At 48.7% G+C, this 24700-nt stretch overlaps 1 protein-coding gene across 8 annotated transcripts in view; it reads left to right on the top strand.

The window, feature by feature from the left end:
* The first annotated feature begins 2350 nt into the window (after positions 1-2350).
* LOC132396149 (transient receptor potential cation channel subfamily V member 3-like) overlaps positions 2351-24700 on the top strand; it is a 54086-nt gene continuing 31736 nt past the window's right edge. For 3 of the 8 annotated variants that reach the window (XM_059973669.1, XM_059973670.1, XM_059973668.1), the window contains exons 1-3: positions 2358-2631; positions 14526-14621; positions 15727-15816. In XM_059973669.1, coding sequence (XP_059829652.1) covers positions 2444-2631; positions 14526-14621; positions 15727-15816 — 374 coding nt within the window. In that variant the 5' untranslated portion in view covers positions 2358-2443. Of the gene's footprint in view, positions 2632-10317; positions 10603-10654; positions 11065-14525; positions 14622-15726; positions 15817-24700 lie in introns of those variants that run through there. The other 5 variants (XM_059973675.1, XR_009512876.1, XM_059973674.1 and 2 more) reach the window with 5 other exon arrangements.

Raw genomic sequence — 24700 nt, 5'->3', positions numbered from 1 at the left:
GACATTAGAACACAGAGAGGGTCGGGTGTCCACGACAGCAATGATAGGTGAGGAGATTCATTTCACTAGAACACAGCTGCCTCCCAAACACAAGAAACAGGAGTCTGACTATTCCCTCCTCAGGTTTATTATCACTGACATATGTTGTGAAAGGTGTTGTATAATGATGGATGCTGCCATTCTGAGTCATCGCCTTTTGATGATATCCTCAATATCAGGAAGGCTGATGCCCACGACAGAGCTGGCTGAATTTACAACTTTCTACTGTTTTTTCCAGTCTCAAACCTAGGATCAAGCATCCAAGGAAACCTAATCTGATTTTTCCCCTCAATATCATTTTCCTGCACAAATAACCCCACTCCCCAAAATTTCTAAAACTCTGTCCACTTCTTTATGAACAAGCTCAATGGCCTTTTGAAGATATTGAACTGTACCTTCTCTGTAACAGTGCTACTGTAGTCTGCATTCTGTGCAACATATGCAAAATGCTGGAGGAACTCAGCAGGTCAGGCAGCATCTGTGGAAAGGAATAAACAGTCAGCATTTTGGGCCGAGCTCTTCATCAGTGCCGGAAAGGAAGGAGGTAGAAGCCAGAATGAGAAGGTGGGGGGATAGGGAGGAGTACAGGCTGATGGATGAAGGGGAAAGGATTTATATGGGGTTATATTTCTCTTCCCACAGATACTGCCTAACCTGCTGAGTGTTTCCAGCACTTTGTTTCAGAATTACAGCATCTGCAGTTTATTTTCATTCACAATTCTGCGGATAGGGAACGGGCTGCAAGGGTGGTGGTGGAGACAGATACAGAGACGATCTCTCAATCTCTCACCTCACGATGTCTGCCTACACTTCCCTTTCTCTCTGACTAACACTGCCCTCTGCATTCAGAACCAGAATTATCACTGACATACGTAGTGAAATTTGTTGTTTTGCAGTTGGGAAGGGGATGAAGTAAGTTGGGAGGCTTCCTCCCACATTCCATCAGGGTAATCGCTTGCAGTAAGTCACCGCTTCATGGCTATATTCCATTAGGAGTTTGAGAAGATTTGGTATGTACCTTGGAAAGTGTTCTAACTGGCAGCATCATTATCTGATGTGGGGGAGGGGGCTACTGCAAAGGATCAAAGTAAGCTGCAGAGAGTTGTAAACTTAGTCAACTCCATCATGGGCACCAGCCTCCATAGTTCCCAATTCACCTTCAAGGGGCCTCAAAAAGGTGGCATCTATCATTAAGGATCCCTACCACCCAGTACATGCCCTCTTTCATTGCTGCCATCAGGGAGGAGATACAAGAGCCTCAAGGCACACACTCAATCATTCAGAAACAGCGTTGTCCCCTCTGCCATCAGATTTCTGAATGGACATTGAATCCATGAACACTACCTCACTACTTCTTTTGTTTCTATTTGTGTGTATTTAACTATTTAATATATACAGTATCTACATACTGCAATTCAGTTTTTTTTCTATTATGTATTGCATTGTACCGCTTGTTGCAAAGACAACAAATTTCATGACATATGTCAATGATATTAAATCTGATTCTGAGGTTCAAAGAATCAGTGGGGAGTTAATGGGCAGGTGAGGAAGTTTCAAAGGAGCAGGTATCGGTGCCATAAAGCAGGACACAAACTACAATGCCATCCCATTAAACCATCTGGACTCATCCTATCACATACGATCACTCATCAGTGACTTTATCGATACATCTGAACACCTGTTCGCTAACTTAAATACCTAATCAGCCATTCCTGCGGCAACAATGTGATGCATTAAAGCATGCAGACCTGGTCAAGAGGATCAGTTGTTAATCAGATCAAACATCAGAATGGGGAAGAAATGTGATTGAAGTGTCTTTGACCGTGGAGTGATTGTTGGTGCCAGACGGGGTGGTTTGAGTATCTCAGAAACTGCTGATCTCCTGGGGTTTTCATGCACAGCCATCTCTAGTTTCTACAGAGAATGATGCAAAAAACAAAACAAAAATATCAGTGAGCAGTAATTCAGTGGGCAAAAAGTGGAGGGCAGAAGAGCATCTCACAATGCACAGCACGCCAACCTGCAGCAGCAGAGGACCGGGAACACAACGGCCACTTTATCAGGTGCAGGGGGGTACCCCTGTCTGTACGTGTCCCTCCAACTGGAAGCTAACCTGAATTTTTCTCACAGACCCAGGGCAAATCCTGACTGACGGGTTCAGAGTTTGGGGCAATTCCCTCCGCTGCGCCGAGATTTCTCCAAGGAGTGGTGGCGACCCGCAAAGGGCGGCCGTCGCTGTTCTCTTCACCCTGAACGGAATCTCTGCCTCTGACAGGATGTCTCTCAGGGTCACCGCGCGGTCGAGTGTTCTGGATGTTTCCTGCAAGCGGACACGGTACCTTGTGCAATCTTCTCTTGTGCAGTGCTTGTGTTTCTAACTTCCCTTTCTCTGTTTTGCACTTGAATGTGGCTGTGGCCACCCTCCCCCACTCACAGCGGGACTTCTGCCCGGTGCCGCGGGTGGCCGGGACCCAACAGAACGATGGAGGACGTCCCGCCACGGCGCAGTCCAGCGGACGTGCAGGAGCTGCTCTGCCAGGCGACCCTGAGCCTTGCCCTGCAGCGGGCAGTGGGCGGCCCGGAGCTCAGTGGGTGAGCGGGGTCTCGTCGAGGTGGGAGTGGGGAGGGGTAGGGTCTAAAGTGGGATGGATCCACCGTGCCCGGCTCACCCCCAGCGTCCCATCGCCTTTTGCACCCCAGCCACCTCCTTATCCCACAGCTCTTCCCACCCCCCTGAGTTGCCTCACCCGATCGAGCTCCCTCACTCTCCCCCAACCCCCCCTGAGTTCACCCAACTACCTCCCCAGGCTCCGCTGCCTCTTGCTCTGCCGCCCCCGACTGCTTTTATCGACCCTCCGCCTCCCTCGCCCACCCCCTCAGTTCCCCTGCCATGTCTGATGATGGGCGGCTCCGGCGCTTTACGGACCGGGCCGGCTGCACCTGGTGCAGGCGACAGTGTCGGGGATCTAGCCCCAGGAACGCGGCGGAGGGGAGTGTCCCGGCCGAGAGGTACCGTCCCAACGGATCTGAAGCGGGAAGAAGAGCCGGTTGTTGTCCCGGGACTCATTAAAATGTTATCCGAGAGTTTTCCCCATTGTTTTTTTTTTGGGGGGGGAATATATTCGCTGCCGCGTTACCTGCGAGGCTGTCTGTGGAGGTCCCGGGAGTGTGATACGGGACATCGGTTCTGACTCCTCCCCCCCCCCCACCCACCGAGTTTACCGGCAAAGTCCCGGCGAGCTGACGGGAGAGCGACAGCTACCATGATAGTCGGAGGGGAGAGGGGGAGTCGAGCTGACCCCTCACCCACCGAGGCAGATCCGGTATCCCGACGACGGAGGGGATCTCCGAACACGGGAGACCTGGCGAGGAATCTCCGGACAGGGTACCTCCGCACTATGGAAAGCGTGGTGCAAGGGAGAGCAGGTTCCAGGGTCTTAATTTTTAACGTAAAATCATTTGGTCTGGTACCTCTGTCATCACGACCATCCACCATCATCCCCAGCAGACCCATTTCTTAAGGGATCCTCGCCTCCCGCGGGCTTCCCTCTTCCCTCTGGCGCCGGGAAACTGGTTCTGTCTCCGACCCGGTTCCTCGGGTGGAGTCGATGCCTACTCACTGGGATCCCTCAATTTCCCCACCACGTTCCCCTCTCCAATAAAGCCAGGGGCAGCCGGACAGAGTGGTTGGGGACGTCCTGGGCGGGAGGTGGGTCACCACTGCCGCGGTGCGGAGAGCCTGTCCCACTATGTGACCTTCCGCTGGTGCCCGCCTGGATCCAAGAGAGCAGGAGATGTGCAGGATGGTCAGTGTCTGTGGGGCAGAAAGCTTCCAGACTGAAGAGCAGTCCGTGGAAATGGATCCTAACAGAAAGAAGCCAGTGGTAGTCTTTGTTCTTTGTCTTAAGCCTATGCCTCTGCTGGGCTACTAAGAGCAACTTCAATCTGCCCTGTGGCTCCTGCTTTCACCACACGTCTAGAAGATCCTTCCTCTCCCAGGGGTGAGGTCTTTGGGACCATCCAAAACAGTCAGCGTTTCTGTAGCTCTGGGCTTTTGTGGATGGGGTTGCTAGCCCCCTCCTCCGTTCACAGCCAGTTTTGGGACCATCCATTGCTAGAGTGGCAGTCTTATTTATCAGTCAGTGAGATCCTTATCTCATTTCCACAATCATGCCAGAGTCACTGACACCCTTGCAATTATCTCCACCAGGGAACATAGGCAGTGACCTAGCTCCACCATGCTCTGCAGAGGTCCAAAGTTCCACTGAGATAATTCCCCCACCCCCACTGAAACGGCCCAGCCCTAATTCAGAAACCATGCCTCTTTTTCTAGACCCAGGGAGAATTTCTATCAAGCACCCACCTTGCGAATCCCTCTGGGAATCAAACAGCTTTTCATTCTTCATTGGAAATTGTGCGTGTGTGGGGGGGGGGGGGGGAGGCACTCTCTCCCGGAGAAACCCAACACAGGAAAGTAAGAAAATAGAATAGCACAGATAATGAGGCCCTTTGCCCCACAATCTCTGTGCCAAACACAATGCTGATTAAACAAAATTCCTTCAGTCATAGAAAAGTACATACAGAAACAGGCCTTTCAGCCCATCTAGTTCATATCAAACCAATTAAACATCCTAGTCCTATCAACCTGTACTAAGATTTTAGCCCTTCCACCCATTGATCTATCAAACTTTGAATGTTGAAATCGAGTTTGCATACATACTTTGCAACTTGTTCCACACTCTCAGAACCCTCTGAGTGAAGAAATTTCCCCTTGTGTTCCCTTTAAACATTTCATCTTTCATTCTTAACCCATGACCTCTAGTTGCAGTCCCACCCATCTCTTTGCACTCCACGCTTAGATGACCATTCTAATTTTCCAGAGGACTAATTTTGTTCCTTGCAATCCTTTAACTCTTAACATCCTGTAAGAGTCTACTCCATCTTATCTGACAGGGCAATTTCATGCGTACTTTTAGCCCTTCTGATTTCTTCCTTAAGTGTTGTTTTGTATGTCTTATACACCATAAGCACCTAATTTGTTCCTGCTATGCACTTCCCTCTCTGCACATGATTCATGTCCCTTAATATTTGTGTGTCTATTAAGTTGGTGTATGACTGTTAGATGTACAAAGGTACAGTGAAAAACACGTTTTACATGCCATCCAGACAGTTCATTCCCAGTATTAAAAATATTGAGGGTCTACAAAAGGAAAAATGCATTACTACCATTGGGGAGGAGATACAGGAGACCGAAGACACATCCTCCCCACCCCCACACACACTTACTACCATTGGGGAGGAGATACAGGAGACCAAAGACACATCCTCCCCACCCCCACACACACTTTCTACCATTGGGGAGGAGATACAGGAGACCGAAGACACATCCCCTCCCCCCACACACACTTACTACCATTGGGGAGGAGATACAGGAGACTGAAGTCACATCCCTACCCCCCCCCCACCCCACACACTTACTACTCGTTACGCTGCTGACGTTTAAGGCAGCCATGAAGGTCCTCTATCTTCATTGTGCCAGTAGCCAAGGTGACCACAACCTTGTTGTGATTTGGAGCCTCAATAACCTGGACAGCTCTGCTGGCTGGAGTCCGGGCTTTCTGCTTTGGCTCTCGGTAGGATCACCGGTACCAAACAGGTGAAAGGGTAGAGGCCAGACTCAGAGTGGTCCTCTGGTCCACCATGTTTGGGGTTCAGGGCTAACTACACTGACTGGTAAAACAAAATCATTATGGAAACAGCGATGAAGAATCCTACATTTATATGGGACGGTATTCCTGAGTCTCCACCCGGGATTTGCATGACTGCCAGTAGTGAAAACTGAGGAAGCTACTGACATGATGAAGGCACAGATTTAACATTTTAAGAATAGATTCCTTCCTTCTAAAACCACATTTTTGGCTGGTCTATGACTCAGGAACACTACCTCATTATTGGTTTTTTTCACTATATATTTAGTTTTGAAACTTACAGCAATTTTAAAGTTTTGCGTGGTACTGCTACCACAAGTCAACACATTTCACGTTACACTCTCAGTATCGTGGCCACTGAGTGCATGTTTATGGTATTATGCTGTTGTAACCGATCCACTTCAAGCTTCAAGATGTCGGGATATCTCTTCCGCACACCACTGCTGAAACGTGTCGTTGTTTGAGTTACTGTTGATTTCTGGTCTGGCCATTCTTCTCTGACCTCTCTCATTAACAAGGCAGTTTTCCCCACAGAACTGCCGCACACAGGATTTTTGTTTTTGTTTTTTGGACCATTCTCCGTAGACTCCTGAGAACGCTGTGCATGAAATCCCCTAGATCAACAGCGTCTGAAATACTCGATCCACCCCATCTGGCACCAATAATCACTCCGCAGTCAAAGTCACTTAGATCACATTTCTTCCCCCTATTCTGATGTTTGCTCTGACCAACAGCTGAACCTCTTGACCATGTCTGCTTGCTTTGATACACTGAGCTGCTGCCACATGAATGGCTGATTAGATATTTGCGATAATTAGCAGGTGTAACTAATAAAGTTTCCACTGAGTATATGTAATTGATAATAAATGTGATTCTGAATGCAGAGGCCAGTGTTACGTCAGAGAGGAAGGGAAGTGCAGGCTGTGAGGAGAGAGACTGAGAGATCGTATCTGTACCTGTCTCCTTGCAGCCTATTCCCCATTTGCAGAACTGTGAATGAAAATAAACTGCAGATGCTGGAAATCTGAAACAATTCTGATTTCAGCTGCTGACTTACTGACAGCAAACAAGACTAAGTACTTTATAAATCGCAAACACGAGGAAATCTGCAGATGCTGGAAATTCAAACAACACACACAAAATGCTGGTGGAACACAGCAGGCCAGGCAGCATCTATAGGGAGAAGCACTGACGACGTTTCGGGCCGAGACCCTTTGTCAGGACTAACCGAAAGGAAAGACAGTAAGAGATTTGAAAGTATTGGGGGGAGGGGGAAATGCGAAATGATAGAAGACCGGAGGGGGTGGGATGAAGCTAAGAGCTGGAAAGGTGATTGCCGAAAGTGATACAGAGCTGGAGAAGGGAAAGGATCATGGGATGGGAGGCCTCAGGAGAAAGGAGGGGGGAGCACCAGAGGGAGATGGAGAACAGGCAAACAACTAAATATGTCAGGGATGGGGTAAGAAGGGGAGGAGGAGCATTAATGGAAGTTAGAGAAGTCAATGTTCATGCCATCAGGTTGGAGGCTACCCAGCCGGTATATAAGGTGTTGTTCCTCAAACCTGAGTTTGGATTCATTTTGACAATAGAGGAGGCCATGGATAGACATATCAGAATGGGAATGGGACATGGAATTAAAATGTGTGGCCATTGGGAGATCTGCTTTTTCTGGCAGACCTAGCATAGGTGTTCAGCGAAACGGTCTCCCAGTCTGCGTCGGGTCTCACCAATATATAAAAGGCCACACCGGGAGCACCGGATGCAGTATATCACACCAGCAGACTCACAGGTGAAGTGTCACCTCACCTGGAAGGACTGTCTGGGGCCCTGAATGCCTGAATGGTGGTGAGGGAGGAAGTGTAAGGGTAGGTGTAGCACTTGTTCCGTTTACAAGGATAAGTGCCTGGAGGGAGATCGGTGGGAAGGGATGGGGGGGACGAGTGGACAAGGGAGTCACGTAGGGAGTGATCCCTGCGAAAAGCGGAAAGGGGGGGTAAGGGAAAAATGTGTTTGGTAGTGGGGTCCCGTTGGAGGTGGCGGAAGTTACGGAGAATTATACGTTGGACCTGGAGGCTGGTGGGGTGGTAGTTAAGGACAAGGGGTACCCTATCCCGAGTGGGGTGGCAGGTGGATGGGGTGAGGGCTGATGTGCGGGAAATGGGAGAGATGCGTTTGAGAGCAGAGTTGAAGGTGGAAGAAGGGAAACCCCTTTGTTTAAAAAAGGAAGACATCTCCTTTGTCCTGGAATGAAAAGCCTCATCCTGAGAGCAGATGCGGCTGAGACAGAGGAATTGTGAGAAGGGGATAGCCTTTTTGCAAGAGACAGGGTGGGAAGAGGAATAGTCCAGGTAGCTGTGAGAGTCTGTAGGCTTATAGTAGATATCAGTAGATAGGCCGTCTCCAGAGATAGAGACAGAAAGATCAAGAAAGGGGGGGAGGTGTCAGAAATGGACCGGGTAAATTTGAGGGCAGGGTGAAAGTTGGAGGCAAAGTTAATGAAGTCAACGAGCTCAGCGTGCGTGCAGGAGGCAGCGTCAATGCAGTCGTCGATGTAGCGAAGGAAAAGAGGGGGATGGATACTGGTATGGACTTGGAACATGGACTGTTCCACGAAGCCAACAAAAAGACAGGCATAACTGGGACCCATACGGGGTGCCCATGGCTACACCTTTGGTTTGGAGGGAGTGGGAGGAGCCAAAGGAGAAATTATTGAGAGTAAGAACTGATTCCGCTAGACAGAGGAGAGTGGTGGTAGAAGGGAATTGGTTAGGTCTGGAATCCAAAAAAAAGTTAAGAGCTTCGAGACCATCTAGGTGGGGGATGGAGGTATATAGGGACTGGACGTCCATGATGAAAATAAGACGGTGGGGGCCATATAAATCACCTTTTTTTCTGGAAAACAATCACTGCAATCAAAAGCCTGGAACTTCCTTTTCGCATTTGCTTTTTTCAACTGCCAATACAACCTGGCACTTCTGCGGTGTGAACTAAAGTCTTGAAGGTGCAGGACGGTTGTGGTGTGGCGTGGACTGGCCATATCAATGCGGCGGGTCCGGGGCCTGAGAGTGAGGAACGAGCTGACGTTTGACCAGTTTAAGTACAGGGCCAGACTGAAAATGTCAGGGTGTTGGGGCTGGTGTTCAACTCACTGCTCCATGAGGTTTACTTGCCTGTGTGTGAGCTGAGGCTGTGGCCTGCAACTAACGGGCTGCGACTGGCTCCGTGGCTGTGATCTCACTTCAGTGAACTTTAGTTCTAAATGTTATTTGCTTACTTTTATCGTTTGCATGGTTGGTTTTCCTTTCTGCACATTGGGAGTTTGATGGTCTTTTTTAATGGGTTCTGCTAGGTTTCTTCGTTTTGTGGCTGTCTGCAAGGAGGCAAATCTCAAGGTTGTATATCGTATATGTACTATGATAATAAATTTACTTTGAACTTTGGTTACAGATGCTCAAGCTTTGTTTTTTTAAAACACTCAGTAAGCCAGTGAGCATCTGAAGAAAGAAAATACTAACACTGCTCTTCACATGTTTGCCCCCCCCCCCTTAAAATCCCTTTCCCTTCACCTGCCAGCTTGTCCTCCTTCTCCTCCCCCACCCTATTCTGGCTTCTTCTCCATACCTTTCCCATCCTGACGAAGGGTCTGGGCCAGAAACATCGACTGTATCTTCCTAATGACAAGAGATTCTGCAGATACTAGAAACCTTTAAGATGGCACCAGTGGATAACTTTACCACAGACAACATTATTTTGATGGCCCGTGAAACTGCTTCTTTCACTTCTTGTTCTTTTAAACATGGTTCTGGTCCTGTTAGAGCCTGCGATCTCCAGTTTGATGGTGTGCTCTTGGGTCGATTGAGCGATCTGGAGCTTTTCTGCCTCCAAAAAGGTTCCAGGAGGAGAGTGGCTTTGAGTCCAAGAAGCTTAGAGACCATTAGAAACCTCCATTTCTCACCAAGTAAAGTGTTGAGGAAAATTGAAACATCGAGACGAGAGAGTGTTCAGCTCGCTGCGTCGGGGGAAGGTCTCTGTGTTTGAATGGTCTCTCTTTCTCCCTCTGTGCTGTCGAAGTTTGGGTTTCTGGACTGGACTAATGAACATTGAGCGGAGTTGAATATAGACTCCTTCAAGTTTGTGTTTTCGCTCAATCTTTCTAGTCACTGTTTGCGGTTTTTTTGTGCACAGTGTTGATGTTTTTCTTTAACTGGGTTCCATGGTTTTCTCTATTTCGTGGTTTCTGTGCAGAAGGTGAATCTCAGGATTGAATACTGCATACACAGTTTGATCATAAATGTACTTAGGAATCCTAGGAACACACGCAAAATGCTGGAGGAACTCACCAGGGCAGGCAGCAGCCAAGGAGAGGAATACAGAGTCAACGTTTCGGGATGAGCCCTTTTATCTCAATTCTCCTCGACAGATAGTGCCAGACCTGCAGAGTTCCTCCAGCATTTTCTGTGTCTTCGTCTGGATTTCCAGCATCTGCAGAATCTCTTGTGTTTATGATTTCCCTCTCATCTTTCACGACGACCTCAGAAAGGTGGGAAAACCAGCCGGGACGACGTCGGAGAAGGGAGACACCGGGCTTTTAACCTATTTTATTGCGAAAATAGTTTATCAAATCCGAGTAACGTTATTGGAGCAGCTGCAGCAGGAGGCGGAACATCCACAGACTCCAGTCCAATAGGACGAGCGAAAGCCACGTGGTGCAGGCGATGAGATTCTGCGATTGGTAGAGAGTGCTGTCCAGCAAGACGCGGACGAGGAACAGGGCAGCCCTGAAAAGAAGGGCCGAGCGGCCAAGGGTAACGTCCAGCAGCAGATAGGTGACTTCCAGCGGCACTTTCAGCATCAGGTAGCCGCCCCACAGGGTCCAGTCGCCCGCCGCCCAGGCGGTCCACGTCCCCCAGTCTCCCAGCGCTCTCCAGCCGCTGGCGGCCGCCGCCGACATGGTGTAGCCGAGGCGCAGCGCCGCGTCGTGCAACGCGTACGCCTGCCAGCCGAGCCGGGCGGCCAGTGCGTCGCCGAGCCACAGCGCCCACTCCTCGGCCGCGCACCACAGGCCGAGGCCGGCCTCTTGCAACCGGTGCGAGGCGCGCAGCCAGCCCGAGGCCTGGCCAAGCGGGACGGCCGCGGCCGCTTCCAGCAGGACGCGGGCGAGGAGGAGAGACCATTGCCTCACCGCGTACGCCTGCCACCGCAGGTAGTCGCTCCACAGGTAGTCGAGCCAGAGGCCGTAGCGCCGCGCCATGTAGGAGCAGAAGGCCAGCAGGCCGGCCAAGCCGTTCGACAGCCAGCGGAGGTGGTCGTAGGCCAGGTACGCCGCCCAGTTGCACCCCTCTGAGGCCCGGTAGAGAAGCCACAGCTGGGTGTCCAGGATGTGGTAGGAGAGCCAGGCATGGAGCCGCCACAACTGCTGCATCGCCCACAGGCCCGCCGCGCTCTCGGCCAGCGCCGAGGCGGCCCAGGCCATGAGACACAGGCCGCCCAGCAGAGGGGCCCAGCACAGCCAGACGGTGGCGAGCAGCAGCTGCCGGCAGAGCCAGGCGGCGGACGGCAGCAGGAGGCCCGTCAGCGGCATCGGCCCGGCTCGCGGGCTGCGGCCCCGGAGAAGTTAGCGCGGTGACCCAGTAGGGGTGAGGCAACTCGGCGGAGCATCGTGCGGTGGAAGAGGGTCGGTGCTGTGCTTCTGGGACCTCCGGCAGGGCGGGATGGTGGGCTGTGAATGTCCCGAGGGGACCAGCCCAACCTCAAACTTCCTCCTGCTCAGTGTCACCAACTGGGCTCTGAGACAACAATGGGACAGTAGCCAATGGCGTGCGAAGCAGGGGTAGGGGGTGGTGATGGTTTGAGAGGATGAGTGGGCATGGGGAGACTTGTGAGACCAGCTGAGTCAGTGGGAGGGGGTCACTACAGGAAGGGCTCCTGTCTCCCTGGTCCCCTCTCACAGGTTCATTCGTTATGCGCTGTGTTGTATGGTGTAGGCAATCGTGGCCTTTTCCATGACCATGGTAGACTTTAGACTTTCTTGGTAGACTTTTCTACAGAAATGGTTGGCTATTGCCTTCTTCCAGGCAGAGTCTTTACAAGACGGATAACCCCATCAATACTCTTCAGCGATTGCCTGCCTGGCATCAGTGATCACGTAACTAGGATTTGTGATGTCCACCAGCTGCACATCTGACCATCCATCACCTACTCCCATGGCTTTTCGTGACCCTGATCTGGAGTTGGGGGGGGGGGGGCAGGGGCAAGAGGTACCTAAACAGGTGCTGCAGGTTAGCAGAGGGAAGGAGCTTCTTATACCTCCTTTGGTACAGATTTATCTCCACCCTGCCACTTAACAGAGTTCCTTAAGGTTGTCACAGCGGTGGAGAGGGTAATGGGTATAAGCTCCCACTACCTAATAAATGCTCCCTCTAGCTTGTGTCTCAAGTAACCTCTGACAACCATTCCCAGCTTCCGCCTTAGTGTGGCTTGGTGGAATGTTTCTACTGACGGTAGACATGCCAAAGGTGGGTTACTGGCATCTTAAAACAAGTCAACCATGGGGCTCATCAGCTGTGGTTGACAGCTCGTCTAGGAGAAGGAAAACTGATCTCAAACTTACGTCGCTTTCTGGCTATACTCACTTAGGGGAACACTTGGGGAGTGAACCCTGGGGGAAAACCCAGAGGTGGAGTCACTAAGGCAGCCCTACGTTAAGTCTAATACTGACTGGCAGCTTCTGCAAGCTGCTGCCAAATTGTATTGAAGGATTCATCTTTGTGTGGCGAGACGGAGCCTGCTGCATGGGCAACATCTTGTTCTCCATATTGTACTGCCAGGCTTGCGTACTGATCTTGGACAGCTAGGATGACCCAGCCCGGCGGAGGATCCCTGTTTACAGGGGGGGCTCCCAACCTGTGGGTCAGGGATGTGGGGGTGGGATTCTCACCAGGACATTGCAATTTGCCCCGCCCTCCCCAATCGACTGCAAAATCCAGGTCCCTCCTCGTGTCTGAGGGAAGGTCATGCAGTGGAAGGGGCTGTGCTGAGGGAGCCTTACATGAATGGGGCACGGTCAGTTTTTAGGACTGATCCAGCAGGTGGTAAGAGTGAGCTCCCTTTGGCCCCTCTGACCCTCAACACAGGTGCCCCTCAAGGCTCTGTACTAAGCCCCTTCCTTTACTCTGTACACCCATGACTGTATCGCCACCCACAGCTCCAATCTGCTATTTAAATTTGCTGACAACACTACATTGATTGGCCTTATCTCAAATAATAATGAGACAGCCTGCAGAGAAGAAGTCATCACCCTGACGCAGTGGTGTCAAGAAAGCAACCTCTCCCGCAATGTCACAAAAACAAAGGAGCTGGTTGTGGACTACAGGAGGAATGGAGGCAGGCTCACCTCTATTGACAGGAATAGATCTGGTGTTGAGAGGGTGAACAGCTTTAAGTCCCTCAGCATGAACATCGCTGAGGATCTCACGTGGTCTGTACGTACTGGCTTTGTGCTGGAAAAGGTACAACAGTGCCTCTTTCACCTCAGATGGTTGAAGAAGTTTGGTATGGCTTCAAATTCTACAGGGGCACAGTTGAGAGCATCCTGACCGGTATGGGAACTGTACCTCCCTCAATCGCAGGACTCTGCAGAGAGTGGTGCGGACAGCCCAGCGCATCTGTAGTGAACTTCTCACTAATCAGGATATTTACAAAGACAGGTGTGTAAAAAGGGCCCAAAGGATCATTGGGGACCCAAGTCACCCCAACCACAAACTGTTCCAGCTGCTACCATCTGGGAAACGGTACTGCAGCGTAAAAACCTGGACCAACAGGCTCTGGGACAGCTTCTTCTACCAGGCTACCAGACTGATTAATTCCCACTGACACAACAATATTTCTGTTATATTGACTGTCCTGTTGTACGTACTGTAAATTGCACATTTAGACAGATGTCCTCCTCGTGTGCGTGAAGGATGTAAATAATAAAGTCATTTCAGTTTAGTTCAGCAGGAGGTGGGTGAGGCTGGAGAGCAGTCAAGCACAGGCTGAGCCAGTAGTCAGGTCAGAGATCCCAGAACGCAGCCCTCACCCTTCCCCACTCTTTGACTGCAGGATGTCCCAGATCTGGTGACCTGGGATGTCTCACTGAGCTTGAGACCATAGCGTTTATTACTGGGTTGTGTTGGTGGGGTGGGTGGAGGGGGGGTGGTGCTTGGCACCTGAAAACTTGTACTCAGTCGCAATCACTCTTCACTTATGCATAAGGGGAACACCATAGTCCTTGTCATCACCAAGTGATGATGGGCAAGAAGCTGTTCCTGAATTGTTGAGTGTGAGTTCAGGCCTCCGTAACGTGGTGATGAGAAGAGGGCATGTCCTGGGTGGTGGGGATCCTTAATGATGGAATCTGCCTTCCTGAGACACCTCCTCTCGTGAAGATCTCCTCAGTGGTGGGGAAATGATGGAACAGATTGAATCTCCAACCCTCAGCCTCTTGTGATCCTGTGTATTTGTGTCTCAATACCAGGCTGCATTGCAACCTGTCAGAAAGCTCTCTACCATACATCTGTAATAATCTGTACAATTCTTTGGGGGCAGACCTGGAAGTAGAGGCTCTGGGATGGCTTCATTGTGATTCCATCTATGTTCTGGACCCTCTACAGATCATCTGACATGTTACATCTCTCGGTCTTACAGAGTCTGGGGCCTTCCTCCACAGGTTGGTTGGAGACAGAGGTGTGGGGGGTGGGAGTTGTCCAATGTTTACCAACTCACATTTTTCATTTACAGGTCGGCTGACCCCATTGAACAGCTGGATGAATTTCTAACCAGTTCTAGCCTGAGTGAAGCTTTCCCATTCCAGCAGGATGTCTCCCCTACAGTCAGGTAACAGCTCTGACACCAGCTTTCTTTCCCTAACCCTGACCAGCCAATATTGTCAGGGTATAAACCCAATAGGTTCTGCAGATGCTGGAATTCCAGAATAACACAAAGTGCTGGAGGAACTCAGCAGGTCAGGCAGTATCTATGGAGAGGAATTAACTGTCAGCCATCGGGCTGAGACCCTTAATTGGGACTGTGCACGTGTGAATGTCCTGTTAAGAATAGTCGACACCACACCACAACCCTTTCCTTTTCCCTTGTCTACAAGGCACAAGTCAGGAGTGTGACTGAACACTCATGAAGCTTGCACTGTCAGAGTCCAAATAACCCACTCAATCAGCCACCTAAACATCCCATCTCTCTACCACTAACGGCGGTGAGCACTGCCTACAACATACAGTGTAGTTACCACTAGATACCGTTAATCCCAGAATGTCTTCTCCTGGCATTTTTTCCCTCTGGGTTCTGGTCTGAGCTGGGGTAGGACTGTGCAACACAACCTGAATATCCATATTCAGACTTACTTGTCAAATGTACATTGAAACGTCCAGTGAAAGATATTTATATATCTTTACACACATATAAAGATGGCTGGGGCAGCCTGCAAGTAGATGTGAAAGGAACCTTCATGACTCAGCAGGTGGAGGGAATGGTTTGCCAGAGCAGGTGAGTGGGACTGACTGGAGCTGTCAGACTGTGTGGTGATTTCCCTTGTGCCAAAGTTCTGTTGCCCTCTGATCTGTGTGGTGGTCAGCACTAAAGACGAGAGAGTGAGAGAAGGTATTAACGATAAGCTTTATTTGTCACATGCACGTCAAAACATACAGTGAAACGCGTTGATTACATCACAAACGTGCTGAGAGGGGCATCCCGCAAATGTCTCCGGGCTCCTGGCGCCAACATAGTACGCCCACAGTTCACGTACCCTAACCCCTATGTCTTTGGAATGGGAGAGGGAATCTGCGTGGTCTTGGGGAGAATGCACAGAGTCCTTAGAGAGAGCAGCGGTAACTGAATCCAGATCACTGGCACTGTAAAGCATTGCACTAACCACATCACTACTGTGCTGAGGTAGGGTGTTCTCATTGTCTTGCTTTTGAATTGACAGAACTGAAGATGGTGTGGATGGCATGGAATCCAATGCAGAGAGCTTATATGAATGTTTCCCTTTTCAAATGGACAGGAATGACAATCTCAGGTAGGTACTTCGCTGGCGTGTGTACACACAGGAGCTGTTTTATTAGGCTGACCTTTAGAGCTGCTTGTTCATGCAAGTATCTAATCAGCCAATCAAGTGGCAGCAACTCAATGCATGAAAGCAAGCAGATGTGGTCAAGAGGTTCTGTTGTTGTTCAGACCAAATATCAGAATGGGGAAGAAATGTGTTCTTACTGACTTTGACTGTGTAATGATTGTTGGTGCCAGACAGGATAATTTCAGTATCTCAGAAATTACTGATCCTCTGGGATTTTCACGCATGACAGTCTCTAGAGTTTATAGAGAATGGCCCAAAAAAGAAAAAAAACATCCAGTGACTGGCAGTTCTGTGGGTGAAAATGCCTTGTTAATGAGATGAGAATGAGCAGACTGCTTCAAGCTGACAGTAACTCAGATAACCACCTGTTACAACAGTGGTGTCTTGGATTGCATCCACAGCATTTTGGAAGGGGAGGGGAGAGCAGTCAGATGTCTTGATACATATTGGTACCAATGACAGGAAGGAAAAGCAAAGAGGTCCTGAAGAGAGAATTTAGAGAGCTAGGCAGCAAGCTGAGAAGCAGAATTTCCCGGGTAGTAATTTCTGGATTGCTACCTGTGCCATGTACCAGTGAAGGTAGAAACAGGATGATTTGGCTGATAAATGCTTGACTGAGAAGCTGGTACCATGGGCAGGGCTTCAGGTTCTTGGATCATTGGGATCTCTGCTGATGATGTATGACCTGTTCAGAAGTGACGGTTCGCACCTGAACCCGAGGCTGGCCAATATTCTCGCGTGCAGCTTTCTTAGAGCCTGTTGGGGAGGGTTTAAGCTAATTTGGCAGAAGGGTAGGAACCGAAGTGAAGTGATTCAGGATAGGATGGATGGTAAAAAAGCAAAGATAGCGGACTGTCAGGAAGGGCAGGCAGATGATAGAACATTATTGCAGCCAGCAGGATGAGCATCAGTGCATTAGGGATGCAGAATCACTGAATTGTGGCCAAAAGATTGTTGTTGTTGGGATCTGAATTTCCAGGGTTACATGTTGTACTGGAGGGATAGGAAGGTAGGCAGAGAGGGGGGTGGACTCTGCCAGTAAAGAATGGCATCAAATTAATAGATTTGATATAGGATCAGAAGATGTTGAATTCTTGTGGGTTGAGTTAAGAAACTGCAAGGGTAAAAGGGCCTTGATGGCAGTCATATACAAGCCTCCCAACAGTAGCTGGGATGTGGACTACAGATTACAATGGGAAATAGAAAAGGCGAGTCAAAAGGCCAATGCTGTGATAGTTATGGGAGATTTTAACATGCAGGTAGATTGGGAAAATCAGGTTGGTAATGGATCTCAAGAGAGTGAATTTGTTGAATGCCTGTGAGATGGCTTTTTAGAGCAGTTTGTTGTTGAGCCTACTAGAGGATCAGCTAACCTGGATTTGGTGCTATGAATCAGAAACGTAACGTAAAGGAACCCTTAGGAGCCAGTGATCACAATATGTTTGAGTTCAACTTGAAATTTGATAGGGAGAAAGTTAAGTCTTGCGTAGCAGTATTTCAGTGGAGTAAGGGAAATTACAGTGGGATAAGAGAGTTGGCCAAAGTAACTTGGAAGCAGAAGGTGGCAGGGATGACAGCAGAGCAGCAATGGCTTGAGTTTCTGGGGGAAATGAGGAAGGCGCAGAATGGATGAATTCTAAAAACAAAAGAAACACTCAAATGGCAAAATAGGACAACCATGGCTGACAAGGGAAGTGAAAGCTAATGTATAAGCAGAAGTTAGGGCACACCTAAAACAAAAGTTAGCAGGAAGGTGGAGGATTAGGAAGCTTTTAAAAACCTATAGAAAGCAACTAAAATAAACATTAGGAGGAAAAAGAAGAAATTTGAAAGCAAGCCAGCAAACAATATCAAGGTGAATAGAAAAAGCCTCTTAAAGTATATAAAAAATAGAAGAGATGAGAGTGGATATAGGACCACTAGAAAATGAGGCTGGAGAAATAAAAATGGGGACAAGGAGATGGCAGATGAACTAAATGAGTATTTTGCATCAGTCTTCACTGTGAAAGACACAAGCAGTGTGCCAGGTATTGAAGGGTGTGAGAGAAAAGTGGGTGCAGTTGCTATTACAAGGGAGAAGGTGCTCCAAAAGTTGAAAAAACTAAATGTGCAAAAATCACTGGGACCAGATGAACTGCACCCTAGCGCTCTGAAAGAGGTAGCGGTAGAGATTGTGGAGGGATTGGTAACGATCTTTCAAGAATCATTGGACTCTGGCATGGTTCCAGAGCACTGGAAAATAGCAGATGTTACTCCACTCTTTAAGAAAGGAGGAAGGCAGCAGAAAGGAAATTGTAGACTGATTATCCTGACCTCTCAGAGCTGGGAAGCTGTCGAGTCAATTGTTAAGAATGAGGTTATGGAGTATTTGGTGACACAGGACAAAATAGGACACAGTCACCATGGTTGTTTTTTTTTAAGGGAAAATCTTGCTTGATAAACCTGTTGGAATTTTTTGAGGAGATTGCAAGCAGGAATGATAAAGGGGATGCGGTGAATGTTGTAAATTTGGATTCTCAGAAGGTTTTCAACAGGGTGCCACAGATGAGGCTGCTTACCAAGTTAAGAGCCCATAGTATTACAGGAAAGTTTTTGGTATGGTTAGAGCATTGGTGATTGGTAGGGGGTAGTGAGTGGGTGTAAAAGGAAACTTTTCTGGTTGGCCGCCAGTGACCAGTGGTGTATATCAATGATTTAGATGATGGAATAGATGGCTTTGTTGCCAGGTTTGCAGGTGATACAAAGATTGGTGGAGGGGTGGGTAATGTTGAGGAAACAGGAAGGCTGCAGAAGGACTTGGATTCGGAGAATGGGTAAGAGAGTGCAAATGAAAGACAATTCTGGAAAATGCACGCTCATGCACTTTGTAGAAGAAATAAATGTGCAGACTATTTTCTAAATGGGAAGAAAATTCAAAAATCTGAGATGCATAGAGTCTTGGAAGTCCATGTGCAGAACATTGTAAAGGTTAACTTGCAGGTTGAGTCGGTGGTGAGGAAGACAAATACAATGTTAGCATTCATTCAGGAGGTCTGGAATATAGAAGCAGGGCTGTGATGCTGAAGCTTTATAAGGTGCTGGTGAGGCCTCTCCTTGAGTATTGTGAACAGTTTTGGGCTCCACGTCTGCGAACAGATGTGCTGGCATTGGAGACGGTTCGGAGGAAGTTCACAAGGATGATTCCGAGAATATAAGGGTTATCATTTGAGGTATGTTTGATGGCTTTGGGTCTGCACTTGCTGGAATTTAGAAGGATGAGGGAGGATCTCATTGAAACCTTTTGAATATCGAAAGGCCTAGACAGAGTAGATGTGGATAGGACGTTTCCTGTGGTGGGGGAGTCTAGATCAAGAGGGCACAGCCTCAGGGTAGAGGGGCGTCCATTTAAAACAGAGATGCGGAGAAATTTCTTTAACCAGAGGGTGGTGAATTTGTGGAATTTATTAGCACAGGCAGCTGTGGAGGCCAGGTTGTTGGGTGTATTTAAAGCAGAGCTTGATAGGTTCTTGATTGGTCACTGCATCAAAGGTTATGGGGAGAAGGTTCGAGGAGCAGGGCCGAGGAGGGGGAGAAAAAAGGATTAACCATGATTGAATGGCGGAGCAGACTCGATGGGCCAAATGACCTAATTCTGCTCCTATGTTTTATGGTAAGGGGGTACAAATAAAATGGCCACTAAGTGTATGTCCCAGAGGGATTTTGGGATTCCCAGTGACATGGCAGCAAGGTTAAGCTGAAGTAGGTAGTGAGATGATAACGTTGGGCCAGTACGGTTTGGAGCATCCTAAAGGTTCTCTGTTCTGCATAGGAGTTAAAGGGGTCTGGAATGGATCTCTTGTACCCAGAACGGTAAACTCTTGATCTCCTTACCTACCCATCAAGGTTGCTGCACTTCCTCTGTAACTGCAATACTTTAATCTGCATTCTGTTTTCTTTTTACTACTTCTATGTACTTTATGGACATAGGACATCACAGCACAGTACAGCCCCTTCAGTTCATGATGTGCTGAGTTTTTACCATAAGACATAGGAGCAGAGTTAGACCATTTGGCCCATGAGTCTGCTCTGCCATTTCATCATGGCTGATCCAATTTTCCTCTCAGCCCTGATCTCCTGCCTTCTTCTCATATCCCTTCATGCCCTGACCAATCAAGAATCTATCAACTTTTGCCTTAGATATTCATAAAGACTTTGCCCCTACCGCTACCTGTGGCAAATAATTCCACCTATTCACTACTCTCTGGTTAAATAAATTCATTCTCATCTCTGGTCTAAAAGGACACCCCTCTGTTTTGAGGCTGTGTCCTCTGGTCTTTGACGTAGGACACGTCCGCTCTTTCAAGGCCTTTCACCAGTTGATGGGTTTCAATTAGGTCAGCCCTCATCCTTCTGAATTTTAGTGAATACAAACCCCGAGCCATTAGACGCTCTTCATATGACAAACCATTCAATCCTGGAATCATTTTCATGAACCTCCTTTGAACCCTCCCCAGTTTCAGGACATCCTTTTTTAAGATAAGGGGCCCAAACCTGCTCACAATACTCTAGGTGAGGCCTTACCAGTGCATTATAGAATTTCAACAAGACATCCTTTTATATTCTAGTCCTCTTGAAACACAATGTCCACTAATATTGCATTTACCTTCTTTACCACAGGCTCAACCTGCAAATTAACCTTTATGGAATCCTGCACAAGGATCCCAAGTCCCTTTGCACTTCAGATTTTTTTGTATTTTCTCTCCATTTAGAAAATAGTCAGCTCTTTCATTTGTTCTGCCAAAGTGCGTGACCATACACTTCCCAACACTATATTCCATCTGCCATTTCTTTGCCCATTCTCTTAATCTGTCTGTCCTTCTGCAGCCTCTCTACTTCCTCAAAACCACCTGCCCCTTCACCTGTCTTCATATTGTCTGCAAACTTTGCAACAAAGCCATCAATCACATCATCCAAATCATTGACATGTAATGTAGAAAGAATCAGTCCCAATATAGACCCCTGTGGAACACCACAAATCACTGGCAGCAAGTCCTTTATCCCCACTCTTTGCCTTCTGCCAATCAGCCACTGCTTTATCCATGCTAGAATCTTTCCTGTCATACCATGGGGTTTTAACTTTGTTAAACAGCCTTGAGTGTGGCACCTTGTCAAAGGCCTTCTGAAAATCCATAACATCACCATCATCTTTCCAAGATCAATCTAACCTTTCCCTCCCACATACGCCTCCATTTTTCTGTCACCCATGTGGCTATCTAAGAGTCTGTTAAATGTTCCTGATGTATCTGCCCCTACCACCAGCCCTGGCAGTGTGATCCATGCACTCACCACTCTGAGAGGGCAAAAAAAAAACTACCTCTGACAACCCCCCCCCCCCCACCCCACCTCATACTTTCCTCCAATCTCCTTAAAATTATGCATCCTCGTATTAGCCATTTCCATCCTGGGAAATATGGTTCTCCACTCTGTCTTTGCCTCTTATCTTCTTGTACACCTGTAGAGTTACTAAGGACCCTTGCCATCTGAGGCATACCCTCTTCTCGTTCCAACTATCAGGGTGACTAGAAGATGCATCCATGCTGAGTTAGTGAAAGAGACATCTCAGACAGCATTAAGCTGTAACCATCCCCATACCCACATGATTGAGCATTTCTATCCTCAGTCCTCCAAGGGTCAACTCATGACCAGGTCAAGGGGCTAGAGATCAGGAATATCCAATAAATCCAGATAAGAAGTTTCTTCTGGGTGAGATTGTGGGACCCACCCATTGAGACAAGGACAGTTGGGAAATGAGTATGGGAAGCAGAGGAGAGTGTGACGTTAGGATTGTTAATGACAGGAGAGGTTGAGCTGGTGTGGATGAAGTTTTCACTGGGAGATGTTGGGCTGGTGTGGATGAAGTTTTCACTGGGAGATGTTGGGCTGGGGTGGATGAAGTTTTCACTGGGAGACATTGAGCTGGAGTGGATGAAGTTTTCACTGGGAGACGTTGGGCTGGAGTGGATGAAGTTTTCACTGGGAGACATTGAGCTGGAGTGGATGAAGTTTTCACTGGGAGACATTGAGCTGGAGTGGATGAAGTTTTCACTGGGAGACGTTGGGCTGGTGTGGATGAAGTTTTCACTGGGAGACATTGAGCTGGAGTGGATGAAGTTTTCACTGGGAGACGTTGGGCTGGTGTGGATGAAGTTTTCACTGGGAGACGTCGGGCTGGAGTGGATGAAGTTTTCACTGGGAGATGTTGGGCTGGAGTGGATGATTTTTCACTGGGAGACATTGAGCTGGAGTGGATGAAGTTTTCACTGGGAGACGTTGAGCTGGTGTGGATGAAGTTTTCACTGGGAGACATTGAGCTGGAGTGGATGAAGTTTTCACTGGGAGATGTTGGGCTGGTGTGGATGAAGTTTTCACTGGGAGACGTTGAGCTGGTGTGGATGAAGTTTTCACTGGGAGACATTGAGCTGGAGTGGATGAAGTTTTCACTGGGAGACGTTGGGCTGGAGTGGATGAAGTTTTCACTGGGAGACGTTGAGCTGGTGTGGATGAAGTTTTCACTGGGAGACATTGAGCTGGAGTGGATGAAGTTTTCACTGGGAGATGTTGGGCTGGTGTGGATGAAGTTTTCTTTGGGAGACATCGGGCTGGAGTGGATGAAGTTTTCACTAGGAGATGTTGGGCTGGTGTGGATGAAGTTTTCACTGGGAGATGTTGGGCTGGTGTGGATGAAGTTTTCACTGGGAGACATTGAGCTGGAGTGGATGAAGTTTTCACTGGGAGATGTTGGGCTGGTGTGGATGAAGTTTTCACTGGGAGATGTTGGGCTGGAGTGAATGAAGTTTTCACTGGGAGACATTGGGCTGGAGTGGATGAAGTTTACACTGGGAGAGTTGGGCTGGAGTGGATGAAGTTTTCACTGGGAGAGTTGGGCTGGAGTGGATGAATTTTTCACTGGGAGACATTAAGCTGGAGTGGATGAAGTTTTCACTGGGAGATGGTGGGCTGGAGTGGATGAAGTTTTCACTGGGAGACGTTGGGCTGGAGTGGATGAAGTTTTCTTTGGGAGACGTTGGGCTGGAGTGGATGAAGTTTTCACTGGGAGACGTTGGGCTGGAGTGGATGAAGTTTTCACTGGGAGACGTTGGGCTGGAGTGGATGAAGTTTTCTTTGGGAGACGTTGGGCTGGAGTGGATGAAGTTTTCTTTGGGAGACGTCGGGCTGGAGTGGAGGAAGTTTTCACTGGGAGATGTTGGGCTGGAGTGGATGATTTTTCACTGGGAGACATTGAGCTGGAGTGGATGAAGTTTTCACTGGGAGATAGTGGGCTGGAGTGGATGAAGTTTTTCCCTGGGAGATGTTGGGCTGGTGTGCATGAAGTTTTCTTTGGGAGATGTTGGGCTGGTGTGGATGAAGTTTTCACTGGGAGACGTTGAGCTGGAGTGGATGAAGTTTTCACTGGGAGATGTTGGGCTGGTGTGGATGAAGTTTTCACTGGGAGACATTGAGCTGGAGTGGATGAAGTTTTCACTGGGAGATGTTGGGCTGGTGTGGATGAAGTTTTCACTGGGAGACGTCGGGCTGGAGTGGATGAAGTTTTCACTGGGAGATGATGGGCTGGAATGGATGAAGTTTTCACTGGGAGGCGTTGGGCTGGAGTGGATGAAGTTTTCTTTGGGAGACGTTGGGCTGGAGTGGATGAAGTTTTCACTGGGAGATGTTGGGCTGGTGTGGATGAAGTTTTCACTGGGAGACATTGGGCTGGAGTGGATGAAGTTTTCACTGGGAGACATTGGGCTGGAGTGGATGAAGTTTTCACTGGGAGAGTTGGGCTGGAGTGGATGAAGTTTTCACTGGGAGAGTTGGGCTGGAGTGGATGAATTTTTCACTGGGAGACGTTGGGCTGGAGTGGATGAAGTTTTCTTTGGGAGACGTTGGGCTGGAGTGGATGAAGTTTTCTTTGGGAGACGTCGGGCTGGAGTGGAGGAAGTTTTCACTGGGAGATGTTGGGCTGGAGTGGATGATTTTTCACTGGGAGACATTGAGCTGGAGTGGATGAAGTTTTCACTGGGAGAGTTGGGCTGGAGTGGATGAAGTTTTCACTGGGAGAGTTGGGCTGGAGTGGATGAATTTTTCACTGGGAGACGTTGGGCTGGAGTGGATGAAGTTTTCACTGGGAGACATTGGGCTGGAGTGGATGAAGTTTTCTTTGGGAGACGTCGGGCTGGAGTGGATGATTTTTCACTGGGAGACGTTGGGCTGGAGTGGATGAAGTTTTCACTGGGAGACGTTGGGCTGGAGTGGATGAAGTTTTCACTGGGAGACGTTGGGCTGGAGTGGATGAAGTTTTCACTGGGAGACGTTGGGCTGGAGTGGATGAAGTTTTCACTGGGAGATGATGGGCTGGAATGGATGAAGTTTTCACTGGGAAACGTTGGGCTGGAGTGGATGAAGTTTTCACTGGGAGACGTTGGGCTGGAGTGGATGAAGTTTTCACTGGGAGACGTTGGGCTGGAGTGGATGAAGTTTTCACTGGGAGATGTTGGGCTGGAGTGGATAAAGTTTTCACTGGGAGATGTTGGGCTGGAGTGGATGAAGTTTTCTTTGGGAGATGTTGGGCTGGTGTGGATGAAGTTTTCACTGGGAGACGTTGGGCTGGAGTGGATGAAGTTTTCACTGGGAGACATTGAGCTGGAGTGGATGAAGTTTTCACTGGGAGATGTTGGGCTGGTGTGGATGAAGTTTTCACTGGGAGACATTGAGCTGGAGTGGATGAAGTTTTCACTGGGAGATGTTGGGCTGGTGTGGATGAAGTTTTCATTGGGAGACATTGGGC

Source organism: Hypanus sabinus, chromosome 6, assembly GCF_030144855.1.
Source record: "Hypanus sabinus isolate sHypSab1 chromosome 6, sHypSab1.hap1, whole genome shotgun sequence".
Classification (NCBI taxonomy): Eukaryota; Metazoa; Chordata; class Chondrichthyes; order Myliobatiformes; family Dasyatidae; genus Hypanus; species Hypanus sabinus.
The sequence above is the reverse complement of the archived record's forward strand: the minus strand, read 5'-3'. Positions and strand labels throughout refer to the sequence as shown.